We start from the raw sequence: 21,332 nt of genomic DNA on the forward strand, positions 1-21,332 counted from the left end.
TTTTCACGGCTTGACCTTTACATTTCCTGCTCAGTATATGTCAGCAGAGGAGTTCTTCTTCAGAATGAACTATTAAAGGATCAGTTCACTCAAATCAGGTTACGAGATTTCCACTGCCAATCAAATTCGGTGGCTGCATTTGTAAAAGTAAAAGCATTTAAAAAGAAATAATTTCACAGTTCCTCTAGATAATTGCTTCTCTCACTTCATTTAAACTATAATGTTTTCCAACAAAGACACAGGAAAACTGCCCATACCGACATCTTTGGATTATCTTCAGTAAACTGAACAATGTTTTTTTTGGGGGGAAAAACGTTACGCTGGTGAGTTTTTCCAAGGATTTGAACAGCTCAAACTTATTCACCCTAAAAATCTAACTATCTGCATGGCTACACAATGCTTCAACTTCTTCCCTCAGGAAAAAGACTGAGATCCATAAAAACCTCCACCAGCAGAAACAGCTTCTTTCCAAAAGCAGTTTCCTACTAAATAGCTGACATCTTTTAATTCCTGCACTGGCCACTTATTTTTCATATATTTCATCAAACTGAACTTATTTAATGCAAATGTCATTTTTAACTACATAATTTCTTGGTACACAGAGGTATAAAAATATAATCAAAACCACTTTTTGTCAATGTAAAACTGAAAGTGAAAGCAACTGAAATATCAGTAATAATCCATTTGCACAGAAAAACTATCTGCAGGCTAACTATTGAGAAGGTAGGAGAGTTCAACGATCAACCAGGACGTGATGTGATGGATTTTTAAAACTGAGAGTTTGAGTTATAAGCTTTTCTAAATTGGGGCTTTGTTTAAAATCTGTATGATTGTCTGACTGCTCACTTTGTCAGACTTTGTGAAGTTGCCAAATCCCCAGATCTCAGAATTTACTTTGGCGAGTGTCAAGTTATTACAGATAAGAACAGTGGTCTGAAACTACAAAAATATTTTTAAAAAGTTATAATAATCAGAAATTATGCTTTACAGTAAATGTCTTTGAATTTAAAATGGTATTCCTAGAGGCTCTGAAGGCTCAGCCAGTCTAGAATTTTTACCCAATGATACTCAGAGATCATTAGTGTCACACCAATGATGCCATATTACAGTCAAATTAATGCTACTTTCCCAATGTGCTATCTAATAAACAACATGGAAAGACAGAGTGGAGTACACCCACTGCTCCCCAAGATGTTTTATAATTATACATCTCAGGACTTCTCTTACACTCTTAAGGCTCATCGATCTCGCTTATCTTTATCCTCTGGGAACTTAACCCCATCTTTCAGGTAAACAGCATTCAGATTAAAAAGGTAAACACCCGCAATATTTCATCTTATTTGTAGAAAATGTGTCAGTTAAAAGCTCAGCATTCTTCCAATTTAGTCTCAGAGGCATCTCCAATTTAGAGTAAATAAATCAATGAGTGATACCGTAAGAGACTTGGCTTGTTAGTTGTTTCATGTTTCCATGTTCCTCAGGACTAAGTGTATACAGTACATTATGGTGTGATCATTAACAAATTCCATTTAGAACTCAATTAATCATGTGTAATAATGTTCTCTGGAGACCACGAAGGGTCTTTGCCAAGCTGTGAGGCTGTATTTGTGCATAGTGATACTTTAAGCCAAATGCTAACAGTATGTTAACATGCTAATGTTTAGCAGGTATTGTTTCCTGTAGAAGGCACTTTACTGAAATGTTGGTCATTTGAAATGAATGCATCAGAGTTATGAGTGTGCAGCTTTTGCTTTTTTTTTGATAACATGAACCAAAGTATTGGACAAAGATGATGACACGAGATGAAAAGTTAAAGAATCATCAGTTATTGTTTATTACAGTTATAGTCTGTTCCAAAAACTACTGTAGGTTTATCCAGTTATCTGAATAACTTGCTACTAAAATAATCTGCTACTTAGAACAAGTCCCTGTGTGTATTGTAAAGCTGTATGAATTGAGTGTCTGGATTTGGTAATGTATATTTATATATATTTATTTTACTCACATGCATATCTGTGTCTGCACCCTAAAAGTGAGCACGTCTTGCTGTGAGCAGCTTGTGTGATCTCTGGTTTGTTGTAAAATAAAAGATACGGACATGACTAGAAATACATTACAGGCTCCGGGTCAGCAGGTGGTCTTTCATGCTGCAGCTGTCATATTTATTTCAGATAGAAAGAGAGAAAAGAGTGAAAAGGGAAGAAAAAGGCATACAGAAATTAGCCCGTGCAAAGAGACAGCAGATGGGAGCGAGGTTGAGATAGTAAAATAACAGAATGTGATGGCTAAACAGAAAATGAAGGTGTGAGGAAAATTTGAGTGGTTTGATGGTTGAGGTGAGATGTAGAGTGAATACAGGGCCTTGCTTTGAGTCATAGTGAAATTAATATTCTGTCAGCCCACTTGTCTTGTCATCTTGCTCCTTGACTGATCATGGCATCAGGCTACACACTCACCATAATCATGTCATCGGGCTGAATCACTCACCATGATCATGTCCTCAATCTCAGAGGTGGTCAGGAGGACCAGGAAGAAGGTCATTAACATGCATTCATTCACACCTGTCTTTTTGGAAATAAAGTAGTTTTTATATTCAGACTTGTGCATCACTAACAGACCTATAAGAACACAGTGCTTTGTGAACATATGCATTATAACAATCATAACAAGGTTCACAAATATTTAAACATGAGACATTTTTAAAACAGTACCAATAGTTTTGTGAGGTCTGCAGTATGTGCTTTTAGTCACTTTCAAGTTGTGTTTTATTAATGAATGAAATTAAAGGCTCTTGTAAACAAGTATCTTTGAAATAAACAGAATTCCCTATTTGTGTTACAATAATAATAATAAACAGTACAATCAATTTGAAATGGATTAATAAAAGTACTAATAGTGAAAGACATTCAAGTGAAAGCTTTGGCTAAACAATGTTCCGTTCAGTCATCTCGTATCATTTTGAAAGCAATACCTGTAAAAATGTTTCAAGGAACTCAGGCTACCTGAATAAGCTCTGCAAATCTTAAGTGAATTTTTCAGTCAAAAATCTATCTGGTTTTAACACTTTCTGTTTAAAATGTGCATTTAAAACATTAAAGGGTAGGTTCAGATGTTATGGTGATATTCTTATTGTCAACAAATCCCATGAAAAGAATAAATCAATTGATCCTGATATAGAGCCATAATCCTCTATTGTTTCCTTAAAAAAAACCTATAATCATCATTCTGTTGTACTGAGTGAAATGTTCCTTTATTACCAAAAACATGAGCACTGTGGTTTATTTTGAGCTAACTCTGTGTTGCTGAAAATACCCACTAGAGCACCAAATGTGTATTCATCTGAAAAATAATTCCCCAACAAATGCCATATTTACTCCTGTTTGAGTTACGTTTGCTAAAAACCACAGAGCCCAGCTCTTTTAGGACATTACTTATCTTAAAAAAAAAAAAACAACTTAAACTTTACATTCATGACCATTTTTAAAAAAAGATGTATTTGTTCAGTAGGAAGAGTGGGCATGTGGTTGAGAGCCCCCAGACAAAATAGGGAGGGCAGAGAGTGTTGAAAGACGGATTGACACAGTTGGTTTTGATCTTTTTATGGGATTTGTTGATGGAAGGAGACTGACTGGACTTTCACTCCTCGCCTCCAACAACACCCAACAACTCCTGAGGCGGAACCTCCGCACTCTTCTGGTTCGAGTCTCCATGAAGTTGCTCTTGCCTCTCGTCCTGTCGTTCACCAGTCTGTTCCCAGTCCAGCTCTATTAAAGAGGTTCCCCCGAAGCTTCTCTCTCTGAACTCTCTGTCCCCTTGATCATGGATAGGAGTGGAGTGGACAGAGGACGCTGCCAGGGATGTCTCTCTGCTGTCTGACAGGAAAACCCCACTCCCTGAGCTGTATTCACTGTTTGACTCTGCACCTAGAGCAGTGATAAAAAACAAAGGGAGGGGATGGACAGATGGTGAGAGGACTTTTATAAACAAACACCACATGAGAAAAGCCAGGCTGTCCAAAAATCCAGGGCTGAGATTCAACTAAAATCTGCATGTTTGTATTTGAGATAAGCCAGTGTCTCTGCAATAAATGTTCCTTTAATTTACCTCAAACCCTTGAATCATGTAGAAAATTATTATAAGTAGAAATACATAAAATATCAGGTTAGAACATATTAAATTACTATGATGAAAAAGGCATTAAATGATTTCTTAAAGGAATAGTTTGTCATTTTGGGAAATTGTACAAATCAAACAAATAAGCTATAAGATGCTTATTAGTGAGGTTCAGAGGTGCTGGTAGATCGTTACCTTTTCGACAGAGCTAGCAGCTGTTTCCAGGCTTTACGCTATACTAAGCTAACCGGCTTCATCTTCGTCATCAGTCTGCTCAGCTAACTCCCAGCAAGAAAGCAACTGATCATATTTCCCAAAATGTTGAATTATTGCTTTGAGCAATTATAAAAACAAAATCAGTAACAGAAACAAAACAACCAACACATTAAAACTTACTAGTTACTTTCAGGTCTTGTCCAAGAGCTACCATGCTGTAGAATTTTTTTTACTGGTGCAAACATCTGATAAAATATCCCCCAGGAGGCCTGCTAACACCACAATCCAGACATAGACACATACCACAAAATAAAGGAAGCCATTTTTATTAATCCTTGCGTGTCTTGCCCTGTATTTCATTAAGATCCAAAAATGTTGATACTTTTATTTATTTATTCGCATTTTTGACAAGACACCGTAGATGTAATATATTCGGCATGTCACACGTTTTACTGGTTGTTAATGAACAATAGGATACCAGCAGCAACACATTGTGCTGTGATTTAAAGTCAGAGCTCAAAATAGGTCCTGAAATGTTAATTAGAAACTCCTGTCACATGTTCTTCTAGATAGATAAGGTGTTCTTCTATTTATTGGTGCAGGTTCATATAAGCACTCAAACCACTTGACTCCATGTGTTTCTGCATGTTAATAGGATCAATTTCATACCTGTGCATGCCAGTCAGTTGACCTTTTGCCTTTGTTTGGCAGTGATTGTTTCCATACAACACTCTTCTTAAATCAATATCTCCAGAGACTAAGACTAAAATTATCAGCAGACCTGATGATGATGATGATGATGATGATGATGATGATGATGATGATGATGATGATGATGATGATGATGATGATGATGATGATACACACAGCAAGGACTAAACTTTTATATGAAACCGTGGAAAGAAGCCAGAGGGAGGCTAATGGTGATGTCACAAGTGATAAATATGGAAAAGGAGTGAATTCTCAGAGGTCACTGTGGTTCAACAAGTTAACAGAGTGACAAGTTGAAAAACTGTACATCTACTCACTGCAGTGCATTTAAAGTGAGGCAGAATATGCAAAAAGTATCAAGATTCAAACTGAGACTTAAGTCACAAGTTATCTGTCATCCAGGGCTGCTACTAACCACTAACTGCTACTTTCATTATCAATTAATCTGATGATTATATTTCTTAATTAATCAATTCATCACTTTGTCTATAAAATGTGAGAAAATTGTGAGAGTGCCTGTTAAAAATTCCCATTTAAAATCTTTTGGCATATTTGCTTAAAAAAATGGTAATGATTATCTGATTATCAAATTACATGTAGATTCCTTTTCTGTCCGTGAACTAATCGACTAATCGTTACAGCTCTAACTGTAAATCAACACATTTATTTACACACATTCAGATAAACATGTTGCTACATCATGTTTTGTCATGTTTTGTCATTGGAGTTGCACTTAGTAAAAACATAAAAGACCTAAAGGTTCATGTTGTTGTCTCACATATTTTCAAAATATGATATTAGCAAAGAGGAGGAGACAGATATTGCTGAGGATCTCACTTCATATTGACAGAGAATACGAGAGTGGAGCCACACTCAAGTTTGAACAATGCATAGACTAAGAATTCAAACTAATTGCATATAAGCTGCATAGCTGATTGCATCATAAATTATGCATTTCTGACAATGACATTGCATACAATGGAGTAAAACTATTTTTTACCTCGTTGAACACACGTTGGCTACATGAGAAAATGTGCATTACAGCGTTAGCAGCTTTAAACACAGTGTACAGTATAGAATGAAGCTTCTATTCATCATTATAAAAATGCATTCAAAATTCAAATAACAAATGACCAAATTTATATCTTGCCAAGAGCTCTCACTGATTAATTTACACGCATCTCATGTGCATGTGATTGATGCAGGCGAGAGAAAAATTAAATAAAACATAAAAAATATGCACACTGTTCTCTGACAGAGAACAGAGGGTTTAGTCTCTTGTTGGTTTTCCACTGCTGGTTGAATGCCTAAAGCAAGTCACAAAATTGAATCAGTAAATGAGGAGGAAAATCCCATTTGGATTGGAAAATACACATTAGGCATGATATCTTCATATTTTTTGAGTGAAAATTGTTTCTGCATTTGATTGGAAGGGTTTAGTGGTGCCTTCAGGCATCACTCTCTACATGCATCTGTGTGACAGTTGATCCGTTATTGGAATGAGACGGAGAAATATGCTGCACAATTTGAGCGTGTCGAGATTTAATGTGCTTATTCAAACTAGGTTTACAGAAAGATAATGATTGCATTTCACCTCAAATCCTGTCAGGTCATAATTAGTGCAGACTAATCTGTTGTGAAAGGAATGACAGTCAGAGCAAAAACATCAAAGTTGAAAGTTATAAAGTTGTTTAATTTTGAGGGTTATTCAGGACTTATTCAGGAAAAAAAACAACAACAAAGCTTTTATGGAAAATGTTCAAGTGATGTGTTATTTTAATGGTCTGCATTCAGTGACCTCGATGACTCGCATCTTGACTTAAATATTCCTTGAGGGGTCAGAAATCTTTATTCAAATTGTTTGTCAGATAGTCAAAAAATGTCTGAAACTTCCTGCCACCACACCTTGCCAACGTTTGAATTTGGGGGGTAATTGTTGGATGCAGCAGGCAACAATACAGAATATCCAACGGCCACAAACAAGTTACACAGCGGTTATCTGTGGAAATTAGAATGTAGGAATAGTCTGGACTTCTCTCAAAATCTTTTTTTTAATCTTTTTCCCCACACAATTATGTCCCTTCTTGCTTCATTTACTTCTGTGTTAAAGAGTTATCCTGTACCTACACGCATGGTTTCCGAAAGGATCCCCGTAGTGCCTCATAAATGTAACTGTCAGGGCTACAGCAGCTATGGTGATACCATGTGGAGACAAGAAGAACTATGATAAGCAGCATGCGCTGCTTGAGTTTTATCCTACGAGTTTTTAATGCTGGTAAGGATTATTAAAGACGACATGAAGCAAGTTGAAAAAAAGTTATCCTCTCCTTTTCAGCACTATCGAAGCTATTTACACAGAAAACCTTCTACTCACTGTCTCTATCACAGTGAATCAAACAGTGTAAATACAGCAACTGCACGACAGTAGTCTCATATCCAGTAATGAGACAGGGTGAGCCTTCCTGCTGTCGCCATTATCATGAAGTGAATGAAAGAATATAAACAGACTTACTGTGAGGAACCTAATTAAAGCATGACACAGCCACATCACATAAAATACTTCAATTAATTGTTGCAGTGGTGCTATCAATGGGTGAAATCTGACTCTGAACTGTAAATCAAAACCTATGCTATGTGACAAGTTTCCTATTAGCCCCTTGCATCGACAAAAATTCCAGCTATACAGTCTAGTTCGTTTCGAGCATACTTCCTCCTTTATGCAGGCATTCTTCCACAAGGCTCGAGACCTGTCTAACCAAAGCTAGAAGTAAACTTGTATATGGATCACTGTTGGATAATGCTGCAATATACCACTCAGAACAAAGCCACTTGTGTCGCGGAGTGAACCATGTTAGAGGTTGACAGGGTGATTTTCTACACTGCTGTCTAAGGAGCCTTGTGTGGGAATGCTAGGGGTTGAGCCGGTCACTGAGACGGGATCGGTATGGTGGAATGGTGGATAGAGGATGAGTGGGTGGATGGGTCAGTGGACCAAAGAAGCCTCCAGTCTCCCAAATGCTCCACTGACCTGGCTGAGTTGATCCCAGTGTGACAGGAGCACTGCTACCTGTCACATTATCATTCACAGTCATGGACCCAAATGTCACTTCCACTCTCCACTGCGCCCATGACACATAAAAAGCACTGGATTTGTCAACGCCTCTGAGAGTTTCACTGCACATTGTGGCAAAGCGTGGAGATCCACAACAGGAATTTTGAGGTGTGGATTTCTGTGATGCAATTGGAAAGTTTGAGCTTATGGGTGGAAGTGGAGGAGAGATGTGTTGCTTGGTGTGAGGGTTGGAGAAAATCAGACATATACATCAATATCAGGAGTGACAAATAATTATGTTATAACACCTATTTCTTTCAATGAGTGTTTTTTTTCATGTACTTCCGTGTACAATCATTAATTTCCTCCCAATTTAAAGGGGATCATTGATGATGAGTTGGACCCAGTTTTAATCGATTTTTCATGCAAGAGGTGATGTAAAATGATTTTGTTTTACTTAGAAAATATGGTTATTTTTGGAGAGCATCAGTGAATTGGAGAGGGGCTGGTTAACAGGATATACTTAAAATAAAGTAATAATAGTCAGGATGTCACATTGGCCAACTGTGACCATACCTGAGTAAATTATTTGATTGAATTGTTTACAATTAAACTAATTACAAATAAAAACGTGTCCGCCTCTATTCCAAAATCAGAGCTGAATGTGGAGACAATTGCCCCCTTAATAAATCAATCACTGTACACTGTGCACCTCAGTGCATCCACCACTGCACCCAATAGGTAGAGACTCATGCACTCATTTCTTAAGTGCATCTCAGACTGTTTTCTGTACTTTCTGACAAAACCTGCAGTCATTTGACTGAAGTGGGCATCAACTGTATTACAAAATGCACTTTAATTGTCTTCAAGCATCATTAGCAGTTCAATAAATAGATATACAAAATTCTTATGTCATGTTGTTTTTTTATATCTAGGGTTGCAGCTAATGATTTTGATAATTAATTATTAGATTTAGTATAGAAAATAGTGAAATAAGCCCATCATGTTCCCACAGCCCAATATGACATCTTCAGATTACTTGTTTTGTCAGACCAATAGTCCAAAACCCAAAAGACATTCAATTTACAATGATATAAAACAGGGGAAAGCAGCAAATCTTCATTTTTGAGAAGCTGGAAGCACAGAATATTTGGTAGTTTGTCTTAAAAAATGTATGTAACACAAACGATTTTATAAAATGCCCAAAATGGAAAAACAGCCAATTTATTTTCTCCAAAATAAATAAATAAATTGCTGTAAATAAACTGCTTCAGCACAGATTGTATTCTGAGTTTGTGAACAACCAATTCTATCTGTTGTCTTCATGTCAAAATCAAATATATGCTGTAACAGATGCTGACCCATATCTTTTGTCTTCTGTGGTTATTTTTTATTTGTGTCCTTTAAGTTATATTTAGATTCAATATACACTCAGCTTGCATTGAATTGAACAATATGGCCTCTGCTTTAAAGCTGTGTCAATTAGGAGCTATGCGGTTATCATCAAATAGGCTTATTTTCACACTCCATGTCAACGCATGATTAGACTCGCTTCATCTCACTTCATCTAATACTGACTCCTGAAAATACTCCTTCACAAGCTTTCACATCTCATGAGGCAGTGGAATTGTGTTAAAGTGTGGTGCATCTTTTACATTGAAAGCAATTTTTCCATATGGTGCCTGTTTAGCTGTGGACAGCCCCTTAGTGTGAGTGGCAGCACACTTCCACCAGAGGCTGTTGTGTCTGGTCTTTTCATTAACACCCAAGAAGGTGTCAATCGCAGTTTGCTACTGAGAGGCTTCTCATAAACAAAACAGCTTTAGAAACAAGATACAGTTCCCCTGTGTCCAGCCCTAGTGGTAACCACCATGGTCAGTACACAGGTGACTTAACATAAGGTTTTCTAATTGCCACAAGAAAGTAGCTGAATGACTTGACCTGACTAAGACACGGCACAGAGATGCGCACACACCAAAAGAAAAGAAAAAAAAGATTGGTTTTCTATCACTTATTTACACGTCATGTCTTCTTTTTATAATGCCACCGAGGTTGAAAGTAACGAGCCTGTTTTGACAATGCAAGGAGAACGAAGCACAGATATAAATTAAAGCTGAGAGCAGCGTTGGGCGGGACCTCGCCCCCTTGCGCACGTCGGGCCGCGGCGAAGCGGAAAGGTTTCCGTCGGGTGCATTTAGACGCATTCAGACCCGGGCATTTATTGGACACTGCAATAAGTAGACACACGTTACACACACTCTCTCTCTCTGTCTGTGTAGACATTTAGACTGAGCAACTGAAATGAACTGCCACTTTGATGAGTCAAACAGGAGACGAACTTATTTCCAGTGAAACCTGTAGATATGTTTGTAGTTCATGCTCATGTAATTCGTGTTTGATCTAGACTTTGACAGCAATGTCAGTGAAATAGTTGACAGACTGCACAGATATCTAAAATCATAATAATACAGTCAATAAACTTGAACAAGAATCAGAAAACTTCCTTATCAGGTATCATGAAAAATTTTCTCCACTGGGTGGCACACTAAGACCACAAATGAACCTGGCTCAGCCAACACACAGTCGTTGCCATGGTAGACTGCAGAGCATTGGCAGACTGGAGATGTGGGATTGAATGGGAGAGGAACAGGGTGCACATGTGTATCCGCAGATCAAAAAGTGTAAAACATAGCCGGAACAAATTACACACATCTATAGATGAGACTTGTGGCTACATTTCGACGTTTGAATGAAGTCTATAGCTGAAAGTATGCAGGAATAATATATATATTTTGAAAAAGCCTGAAAAATCGTCCAAAATCATACATTTAAAAGGCAAACTGTGCACTTCCTGTTGGATTTAGGTCAGTGGTGTCAGTGCGTGATTTGTAGGTCTTGATAAGACAAACAATTGAGTTTTGGTTTGATCTTTCTACGACATTCCTATCAGGCGTAGTGGCCATTTTACTGTTTCTAGGTGGCTGAAAAATCGTCGAAGATCCCACATGTAACGGCAAACTGTGCACTTCCTGTTGGATTTAGGTCAGGGGTGTCAGCGCGTGATTTGTAGGTCTTGATAAGACAAACAATTGAGTTTTGGTTTGATCTTTCTACGACATTCCTATCAGGCATAGTGGCCGTTTTTAATTGTTTCTAGGTGGTGCTAGAGCCGTTTTACTGTTTCTAGGTGGCGCTAGAGAGTCCATTTTGGCACTTTTGGGGTTAATTTTTCCATTTTATCAAATTTATGGCCAGACCTGATGTGCGTGTTGAATTTGGTCTGTCCTGGAGCATGTTTAGGTGGTCAAATTTAGGGTCAAAGTGGCATGAGACATTCCTCCAATTCATTGTCTATGGGAGCGTTTTGGCGAGGGTTTTTGGGCACTTGACCTTTGAGGGCTTCTAAAATCCAAACCAGACGAGTAATGGAAAAGTTGTTCAGATCGTTTGTGCAGCAGGGTGTGCTCAGTCAGCTATTTAAGTTTGAAGCCGCAACGATGAACGCCCTCGGACAAGATAGCGTTTGTAGCAGGCCAAGAATCGTCAAAAATCGCACATGTAACAGCAAATTGTGCCAGTGTGTCAGTGCGAGATTTGTAGGTCTTGATAAGACAAACAATTGAGTTTTGGTTTGATTTTTCTACGACATTCCTATCAGGCGTAGTGGCCGTTTTAGTGTTTCTAGGTGGCGCTAGAGAGTTCGACGTTGTTTGTTTTCCCATTTTGGAGCAGGTTTAGGGGGTCAAATTAAGGCGCAAAGAGGCGGTAGAAGAATAAAAAACGGTACAAATTCAATAGGGTCCTTGCCTCCAGGCACTCCTCTGGAGTCCTCGCCCTCTTGCCTTTCGGCTCGGTCCCTAATTATATATTATTATAAAGTAAATTACAGATACCTGGAAAATCTACTTAAGTACAGTAATGAAGTACACATACTTTGTTACTTCCCACCTTTGCCACAACCCAAAAAAATCAGTTTCAAAATGATGAATTACTCGACTAACCATTGCAGCTCTAGTTGGTGGAGACCAAAAACAGAGCTGAAAGGAGAGTGAATATTGAACTTTTATTCATCAGGTGTCCAGAAACACCCTTCCAAATGGATGCAAAAATGTTTCTGCAAAGTTTGCTGTATAAAATACAAATGTATGAGGGTCAGCTTTTGGTTTACAGCTCATTCAGGTGAGCCCTATGTGACAAACATGAAAAAGACTGATACTGATTAAAACATCATTTGAAACAAGTATACAGAAAGCTCTAAGATAGTGGCTTGTGTCTCAAATCCAAATGTCAAAATCCAAACTTTCAAAACAGTAACCTACGGGTGACAACAGAGGTTTTTATGTTTTCTATAGTCCTACCACACAGTAATAGATTATGTGGGAGCCTGACACAAATAATGATAATGGTCGTTATTTCATGCTTGTCAGTATTGCTCTTCCTTATGTGACCACTAATTTGTTAAAAACAGGATTATGTCCTAAATAAGACACAAAATCCATGACATCCATAAAACACTCTAGATATCCTTCTACACTGTATTTTTTACAAGTGAAAGTGGCATTTGTAGGCCTGCTTCTGTACCATATTTGAATGACAGGTTTGGTCTGGTGTACTGGAGCTTGAAAGAAGGTTTGATTCCCACTAGGTTTACCTTTAAGTACCAAACACATCTATGTATTTATGAAGCACAGCATGAAGTACACATACCTGAGACATCTGTGTCACTGTACGATTCCTCTTGTTCTGGCGGCTTCTGTTCTTTCTGATGGGCTTCAGGCACATAGAAATCTTCCTGTCGAGCCAAAGGGGCCATGAACAGGATCTGACCGTCTCTGTAGATCTCAATGATCGGGTATGCACACAGCTTCCTTTTCTGGTAGAGGTGTTTAAGTTGGTGAGAGTAAAACAAAAAGTTAATGATTTAAAGATCAGTAACATTTATATTGATGTTTCCTTTAAAACCACTCACTACTTTAGTACATTACTTGCAGGTGCCCAATTTAAAATAATTTTCAAATCTACATGTTGTCACCAACTGTTGATTAAAAGTATGCTTGTAAAATAATAATCAAATCTGAAGGTGCTAAGTTAATGTTAAAATGAGTCCCATCAACACTTATTAACATGTGTGTTTACATACACACAAACATGTACATGGACATAAGAAACACAACAGACAAGACAAGAGTAGACATGCCAATGATCCCCAAAGTCTGTGTTACAGGCGACCATGAGAGGAAATGATTTTGTTTCATATGTGGGAATGTCATCGCTCCACCCAAGAGCCGACATGAAACCCTTTTTTCTTTCTCTTCACACCTTCACACATCTTAGATCCCCACAGTCTGTCTTTAAGATCGTGAACCTCCACATGCCATGCCAACTCTGTTCAAACTGCGGTTTTTCTTATGTTGCTTGCCTCGCTTCTCTAGAAAGTGGGAAGTCTCACATGACAGAGACCACTCCACTTCTCAATGCTCATTAACCTTTTATACATCAGGTTTTGTTATTCTGTTCATGCACAGCCGATGTCTGTTACATTCACCCTTTTGGCATATGCTAAATGTCGAGCAATACTCGAAAACACATTGCAGCCACATTGCAGTATCTCAACATGGTCAATTATTCAAAGTAAAGTTGTTTTAATTTACCAAAATGTGTGTAGGGTTTCATTTGACCATTTGTTCACTTTACTGCTGCCACAGTTCAACAGATATGGTGCAATTTGATGATTAAATAAACTATGTGTAAATCATTTTTTGATGTGATATTATACAGGCGACTAAATCACAAGCAGTCATTTTCTTATGATGAAAAAGGATATGGATTGGGAATCAAAAAATGAGACTATTGCTTTTATTAAAGTTTGGTGTGGCATAGGTACATTAAATGAGAAGTAAGAGAATTAGGAATGTTATTGTAATCAGTGCTTCTTTTCCTTCTTCTCTGAACCCTAGGTTTTGTTGCAGGCTTGAACTATATTAGCTTGTGTGTTTGAGACCATAAATCATTTCTCACAATTTGGCAAATTTATGACATCTCTCCAAGCGTTGACATAGTTCAGATTATTATTTATTTTCTTGACAGATCCTGGGTGTACTGAGTCCCTGTACCCTTTGCTGACGTTCCAGTTTCAAGAAAAGGGGAAGTGGTGACAGGTGGGTTACTGTTTAGTGGAACAAAAAGAATGTTACAAACGTTGCCTGATAGCTTGCGGACTGAAAACATTCACAAATAAGATAGTTTCTGTACAGGAGACAGCTGACTTCTTTTCAAATCTCTCTCACCATCTGTCTCTCAGCCCAATTATGACAGCAGTGACATTCCTCCCGCTGCTGTCTACAGGAACAACGTTGTCAGTTTCAGTGATTTCAGCTACATCAATTATTGGTGCATTTTTCCTTCAGAAACATCTGCGTATCCTCATTGGCTTGGCTCATCAACTGGAGTCAGTTATAGACTGCTGCATATTGAATATTGATGTGCATGCATGTACACACACAAGTTTAATTTTGCAGTTCAGACCCTATCAATAAATGATCAAATGTAAAAATGAGGAATAGTGCAGACCCACTGTTACTACAATAGCTATGTGGAGGGGCTCAGCATTAATATTTCATGGGTAAATTCTGATTTGTCAGGTTTATCTTTGCTTTAATTGGAAAAAATGGAAGCCCAAGAAATTTGATTTGCTGTTGGTGTTGAAAGCAACAAAACAAGCCTTGGGTAGAAGATGAGCTCACAAATACAGTACTTCAGGTAAGATAAGACTCAACAGTCTAATGGTACATTGAAAAGATGCAAGCACAAAAGTATTATACACTAAGGGAGTGAGTGGGTGGGCAATTTAAAGCATTGCATTTACCTGTTACCCCAAATAGAAACACCTAACTAAAACTGAATATAAAGTACCTAACATAGAAGGGGCACCCTTTGCTCTCTGAATAGCTTTAGTCCTTAAAAAAAAATCCTTGCTTGAGAACACTGAACGGCTTTTCAAGATGAATACCCTCCAGTTCTTTGAGGGAAGAAGAAAGTGGGCATCTGTTTGCTTTACAGTTTTCTATAAAGACTTAAAGACATTATGGTCTGATGATTCAGAATAAATTATACTGGCATTCAAAACTACAATTTTGAAATTGTTTCACAGTATTCATGCGGTCCTGACCGAGGTCTAATGTCATAGGTACATTATTATTTACATTGTCGGAAGTGGAAAAATTACAAGGAAAGCATTATTTGTAATGGAAATTAGGGGACATCAGGTCCTGTAAAATAGCCCCTTAAACCTCAACAATTATGTGAAAGTGCAAAGCAATAATAGGACCTAATGTGTCCTGCAAAACGATAATAGACACTTCAGGTTTAAAACATAGTTTGACTTTCTCAAAATGTAAACAAAACCGGACAAAACAACTTATCAGGGTTCTCTGCTTAGGCATGTTAGGCAGGTTATTGTTCTTGCTGCTGTTGCTATGTGCTTGCTCATGGGGGAATGTTGGGTCTCTTTAAATTAAATTAAAGAGTTCAGTCTAGACATGCTCAATGTGAAAACTGCCTTGAGATAATTTTTATTGTCATTTCGTACTATATAAATACAAATTGAATAGAATTGAATTGAATGTTTATGGCTAATGTGCTCTAATGTGCAAGACTTGACTATAAGCAGTTTTGGAACTAAATATTTACAGCTTTTTGTTAATTATACAGTGAGTGAAAGGATGAGTCCTACTGACTTTGGTAATCTCTAGACATTTTCTTCAAGTTCTATGATGATGTTTACGTTTGTGGCTTTAACTGAAATATCTCCACAATTATTGGATGCATTGCCAATTCCTCCCCTCTGTCTGTTGTTTTTAAGTGCCACTGTGTCAAACCACAACCTCACAGATAAACTAGCATGACTGTAGACTCAGTACTTTATATTGATGATTTTGGGACTGATGTTGCTTATAAGTCTTTATTTACTGACAATCTGTTGCCTATTTTTCATATGCTTTTATAAAAGTATCAAGTTTCAGCTCAAAGCTGAATGAGTCATTTGTGCTTCTGCCTTTGTAAGAGATTATGTCAAGGTTTTTCATGTTCTTTTCATTGTTTTGTTTGCCTAACCATTGAATATCTACTTAAAATAAATCACACTTAAAATTAATTCCTGGTAAAAGCAGAAGGCTTGAGTTGCATTAGGACATAAAAAATGCAACTGGTCTTTTCAATGATGAGAAAAAAAGCTCACTGGCAAGAGGTGGAGGGGTCAGTGCTTCTGACTTTTTCAGACCAACAGTGATGGTCAGACGAGTGAGTGAAGAAAAGAAGGAATTTTAAATGCTAATTCATTCTGAATGGATTACTATTCAGCATGATCCACTCTCCCCATGTGTGCACTCAGTATAAATTGATCTTTTTATTGCTTCACGAGCTGGAAGTTCTCAAGGAACAAGATAAATATGTGTTCTACTAAATATGGGTACTTTTAATTAAAATATGAATAATGACATAACCAAGATCATTTTTTAGGATTCAACAATTACCACATCGACCTGTTGAATGCCTAAAAATCATTGCTGAAACTTTTACTCATTTAGCAAATAGTATGACCATAGCACTACTAATAACATGTCTCAGCTGTACTAAAAAAGGTAGATTAATTAACCATTGTGTCATCCTCCCGGGTCAAATTCACCCCGTCTGTTTTGACTGTTCCATCTTTCCTCCCTTCCTTCCTTCCGTCTGTCCTTCCTTTCTCCCTCTCTCTTTCCTTCCTTCCTCTCTCTTTCTTTCCTTCCTTCCTTCTTCAATCCCCCTTCCTTCCTTCCTCCCTCCCTCCTTCTTTCCTTCCCTCCTTCCTTCCTTTCCTTCATTCCGTCTGTCCTTCCTCCCTCCCTCCCTCTCTCTTTCGTTCCTTCCTTCTTTCCTTCCCTCCTTCCTCCCTTCTTTCCTCTGTCCTTCCTTCCTCCCTTCCTCTTTTCCTTTCTCCGTCCCTCCCTCCTACCTTCCTTTCCTTCCTTCTTCCTCCCTCCCTCCTTTCCTTCCTTCTTTCTTCCTCCCTCCCTCCTTTCCTTCCTTCTTCCTCCCTTCCTTCCTTGACTCGAGGACAACAGGAGGGGTAAACTCTATGTGCATAATACATTGTCACCAGAGGGTAGCCTGGCAGCATGGCAAGACTGTCTATTATGTTTGAAGTAGTTTTAAAAAATGCCCAGCTGAAATGGAAGAATTGCAGATTTTGCCTAAATCTTGAGTCAACACCAAAGCACTGGATGTGCATAAGTACAACATTGGTATTTTTTGAATAAAATAAGTAGTGTTTTCATTGCAGACTGGTTAAGAGTGCTGATAAAAGGAACAATGGTCAGTTTATACTGCAATTATTTACTGTAGTATTCTGACTTTGTGGCCCTGTTTGTGGAACTCAGCGTCAAGCCCATTGGTTCCTACTGAAAATATAAATCTTCACAAGTCACAAATATACACTTTAATTTCCACAAACTGGCTGGATACCATAGTTTTTAGTAAATATTACTACTTAAATAATAGCAAATACTGCATTTGACTTTCAGAGGGCAGAGTAATTGTTCTAGTATTTACATCAGCAGGACAGTATGTGGAACTGACAGCCATGTTGAAGGAACATGTCCCAGTTAAATTCTGTGGCTCATTAATGGGCTTTTGATGTTTTCTGCAAAACAATGGCGCTCAATAATACGGAAGAATAAGATATATCTAGCTTAAACAGGCTACACAGGAAATTCTTCAGTAGGATCAATTTATTGTTGGTTTTCGGCTTTTTTGGGGATTTATTGACAATCAGGAAAATACAGAAAATCACCATCCTTTAGATGTAATCTTAAACTACATTTCACTATATTTAAGAACTCTTAAGGCTTTAAATATTTCAGTGAGATTTTTTGTGATACCTGAGGACACCTTTATCATTTGCGCACCCAAAAATGGAGACTCTTACTCTTACATTCTGTTCTGGGTGAGTTCAACAAAAACCTAACCCGGTGAGCCTTAAGGTCAGCTTCTCTGTGTCTTACAAACAGAAGACCTGGGACAGAGTGCAGGCAAATAAATAGACCAGCTGTGGAATCACTGAGACAAACTGTGCGCGGTAGGCTTTTGTAATTGGGTAGGGGATTGTGGATGGTGTACTATTGATTTTTGTTTGATTTTCTCCATACTCTCCTCTTGCTGTATCAGGACCACAGGGACGCAAGACAACACTTAAGGCGGTACAGAGTATCAGGGTCATAGTAAGGTCTTTTTTTTCTCTCCTCTCCTCTACAGCACAGATATGACAATATTGTTAGACGGCAAGATATCTGTTACTATGTTTCTCTGGCATGAAAACATTATTACATTATTACATTATTAAGGGAATAGACATGGGAAATTACACAGGCCAACAGAACCTGACTTACTTCGATTAAATTCAGAAAAACTGAGGCAGAACTGGATATATCTATCTTTGCTTTATATTGCTGCATGCTTGTTTTCTGGTCGTAGGAGGAATTACAGTCACGGAGGGTAACTCTTGCCAACCATAACTGTAAATGCAAATAAATTCCCATATGACTAAATAGACGATCCCAACCATCACCGTCAATAACTTTCAAAAATGAGTCCAAATATTAAAGCAATAACCCATCCTTATTTGAGCTTTTCAATAACACATCAGCCCATGCCAATGCTGTTTCGTGGGGAACCATGCAAAGGTACCATGGAAGAGAAATTAATGGGTTATAGAAAGCCTAATTATTGAGCTAATTTACGTGTCACGGCTAAATGAACCTAGTAATTATAGTGCTTTGTTATACTGAAAAAATCTGCATCAACACAGGATTAAAAAACGAATGAATGAGTGTTGTGGGGATTACCAAAAACATCACACACACAAACACACAAACACACACACACACACACACACACACACACACACACACACACACACACACACACACACACACACACACACACACACACACGCACACACACAGTCCTTTAATCACCTCTCACACACTTTCTCATGCTAGCAATGTATTTCTGGCCATTCAGCAGCAAGTCCTGTGGGAACTGGCGAAGGATAGATAGTCTACGTGAAGAAAAGGATGCGCTAGTGTCCTGTATTTCCGGGTCCCTACCCTGGGGAACAACATCTGCATGAGGCCCTGGTGCAAATACAGCACATGTGCCCTTGGATAAATAAATTAAGCTGTACAGTGTATTTTTAGAGCTCTAAACCAAGATTTCTGTTCATCCCTCTGGTAAAACACAGCAATACACTTAGCCTACATTCTGGCTTGATAAATTCCTTTTTTCCCCTCTGGAAAGTTATGAAAGCTCTACAACAGTTCTTCACATAACACCACACATAAGTATGTTACATTATTGACTAAGCACATACTACAACCTAATTCCTGACAAAAAGCAGATTCAGGTGGCAGTTCACGTAAAGGAAATAAGCACAGGTGCAAATCTCGGCTAAGGTGTCTTTTAACATTTTCATGATCATGGCAGCCCATAACTTGACTTTCTGTCAGTAAACTTGTGGTGTGATAGCTCAAACTACTGCACTGTAGTTTTCAGCAACAGGAATAAATAGTCTGCTAGTTGGGAAGCGTTCACCTTCATATTGTGTGCATTATTAGACAGTGTATGTGGGATTAACATACAGGAATGAACAGTGCTGATGTTGATCGAAATGAAAGAACATGCCACCTAATGGATGACATACACCACCGTTGTCTAAAAAATGATGTGTTTTTAATAGTTTTTAGACAACAATGGTGGTGTATGGCATTTGTGGCGAATAGGAGTGGGGGTTTTTTTGTCAAGGAGTGATTCTCAAAGCTGTTTCGAACAAGCAATTATTCCTTTCCTGGATTTTCCCTTACAAGCAGTTCAATTTAATAATAAAAGAGGAAGAGAAAATTTCTCTCCAGTGTGGAGCTATAAGTGTTGACGACGGAGACAACACCAAAGAGCTCCCTGTCACGAAGAAGAAGATATTTTACCAGCGCATAAAGAGGCACTCTGGGATAGCATAACAAATATGGTGAATACATTTGGGCACCAGAGGGGCGGTTTAAACAAGGAGCAAAGAGCTGGTACTGTGGAAGGAGAATAACCACTGTCATGCCTGATAAATAAAACCTGTGCACAAGCTACCAGTTGTGGCTCTGCAGAGGATCCATTAGCTCCCTGCACACAAAGAAATAAGACATGCTTTCCCCCAGGTGGTATAGATGATTCACATCCACTACATTTTTTTAATATTTCATGCCATTTCATTCAATATTTCTTTCAGTCTGAACCAAAGTAGTGGAGCGACCAACAGACATTGCAGGCCCTAGAGCCACACCGCTAGCTATTCCCATCACTATTTCCCAGGGGCCAAAATCATGTCTTCGACTTGCTTGTTTTTTCCCAATTAACTGTCTAAAACCAAACATGCAAATTAAAAAGGAAAAGGAGACTGTCAAACAGAAAACACGCCTCGGTTGACACAGAACCTTGCTCACAGATAATGGTGATAATCTGTCATGCTAAACAGGCTAGACGTGGTGCGCAGCGGTAACACACAGAGAAATGCTATCAGACTGCATAATGGAGGAAACACTGCTCATTTCTGAGGTAGACTGACTTTCAGATGGTCCAGATTCTGAAGATACAAGTTGATGAGGTTTTTTTTCAGATTGGGATGGGTATGATTTTTAGAAAGATGTGTAAATGTGAAGTAATGCAACATGAATCATTTTCTTATTTAGTATGGAATAAAATAACCAAATTTTTAGGATTGTATTTAGTTATATTATGCATCTGAGTAACTCCACCGACACTACTGGCAGAAAAAGAAGAAATAGCTGAGGTTATATTAAACTGTCATCATGTAAAAAAAAAAATGTTGTATAGGTTAATGTGAAAAATATTTTGCAAAAATGTACTGAAAACTTTAGCAGGGATTTACAGAATTTCTGAATTTCCCTTTGTAAAGCAGAATTTGCAATAACCTCAATTTATCTCCAGTTGGGCTTCAACTGTACAGGCATACAGGCATGCATGTGGTGAGAATAATATGTTACAAAGTATCCTAAGGGAATAAATGAAAACTATTAAAATTTCCCAGCATTTGACTGTGTCTGAAAGAAGGAAATAATGACTCCTCGTCACAGGGGGCATTGCACCTACTGTACCTTAGAGGGAGTCAGACTAAATGAGACCAAGACAGTGAAAAAGT

General features: G+C 38.1%; 1 protein-coding gene across 1 annotated transcript in view; it reads right to left on the minus strand.

Moving 5' to 3' along the window:
- Positions 1 to 2,738: 2,738 nt before the first annotated feature.
- The window catches only part of LOC133977569 (testis-expressed protein 264), a 36,649-nt gene continuing 18,055 nt past the window's right edge, over positions 2,739 to 21,332 (minus strand). Inside the window, exons 3-4 of the mRNA XM_062415766.1 lie at positions 12,800 to 12,965; positions 2,739 to 3,923 (exon numbers count right to left, since the gene is read on the minus strand). Of these exons, the coding sequence (XP_062271750.1) occupies positions 3,637 to 3,923; positions 12,800 to 12,965 (453 nt within the window). The 3' untranslated portion in view covers positions 2,739 to 3,636. The remainder of the gene's footprint in view (positions 3,924 to 12,799; positions 12,966 to 21,332) is intronic.

Source organism: Scomber scombrus, chromosome 3, assembly GCF_963691925.1.
Source record: "Scomber scombrus chromosome 3, fScoSco1.1, whole genome shotgun sequence".
NCBI lineage: Eukaryota > Metazoa > Chordata > Actinopteri > Scombriformes > Scombridae > Scomber > Scomber scombrus.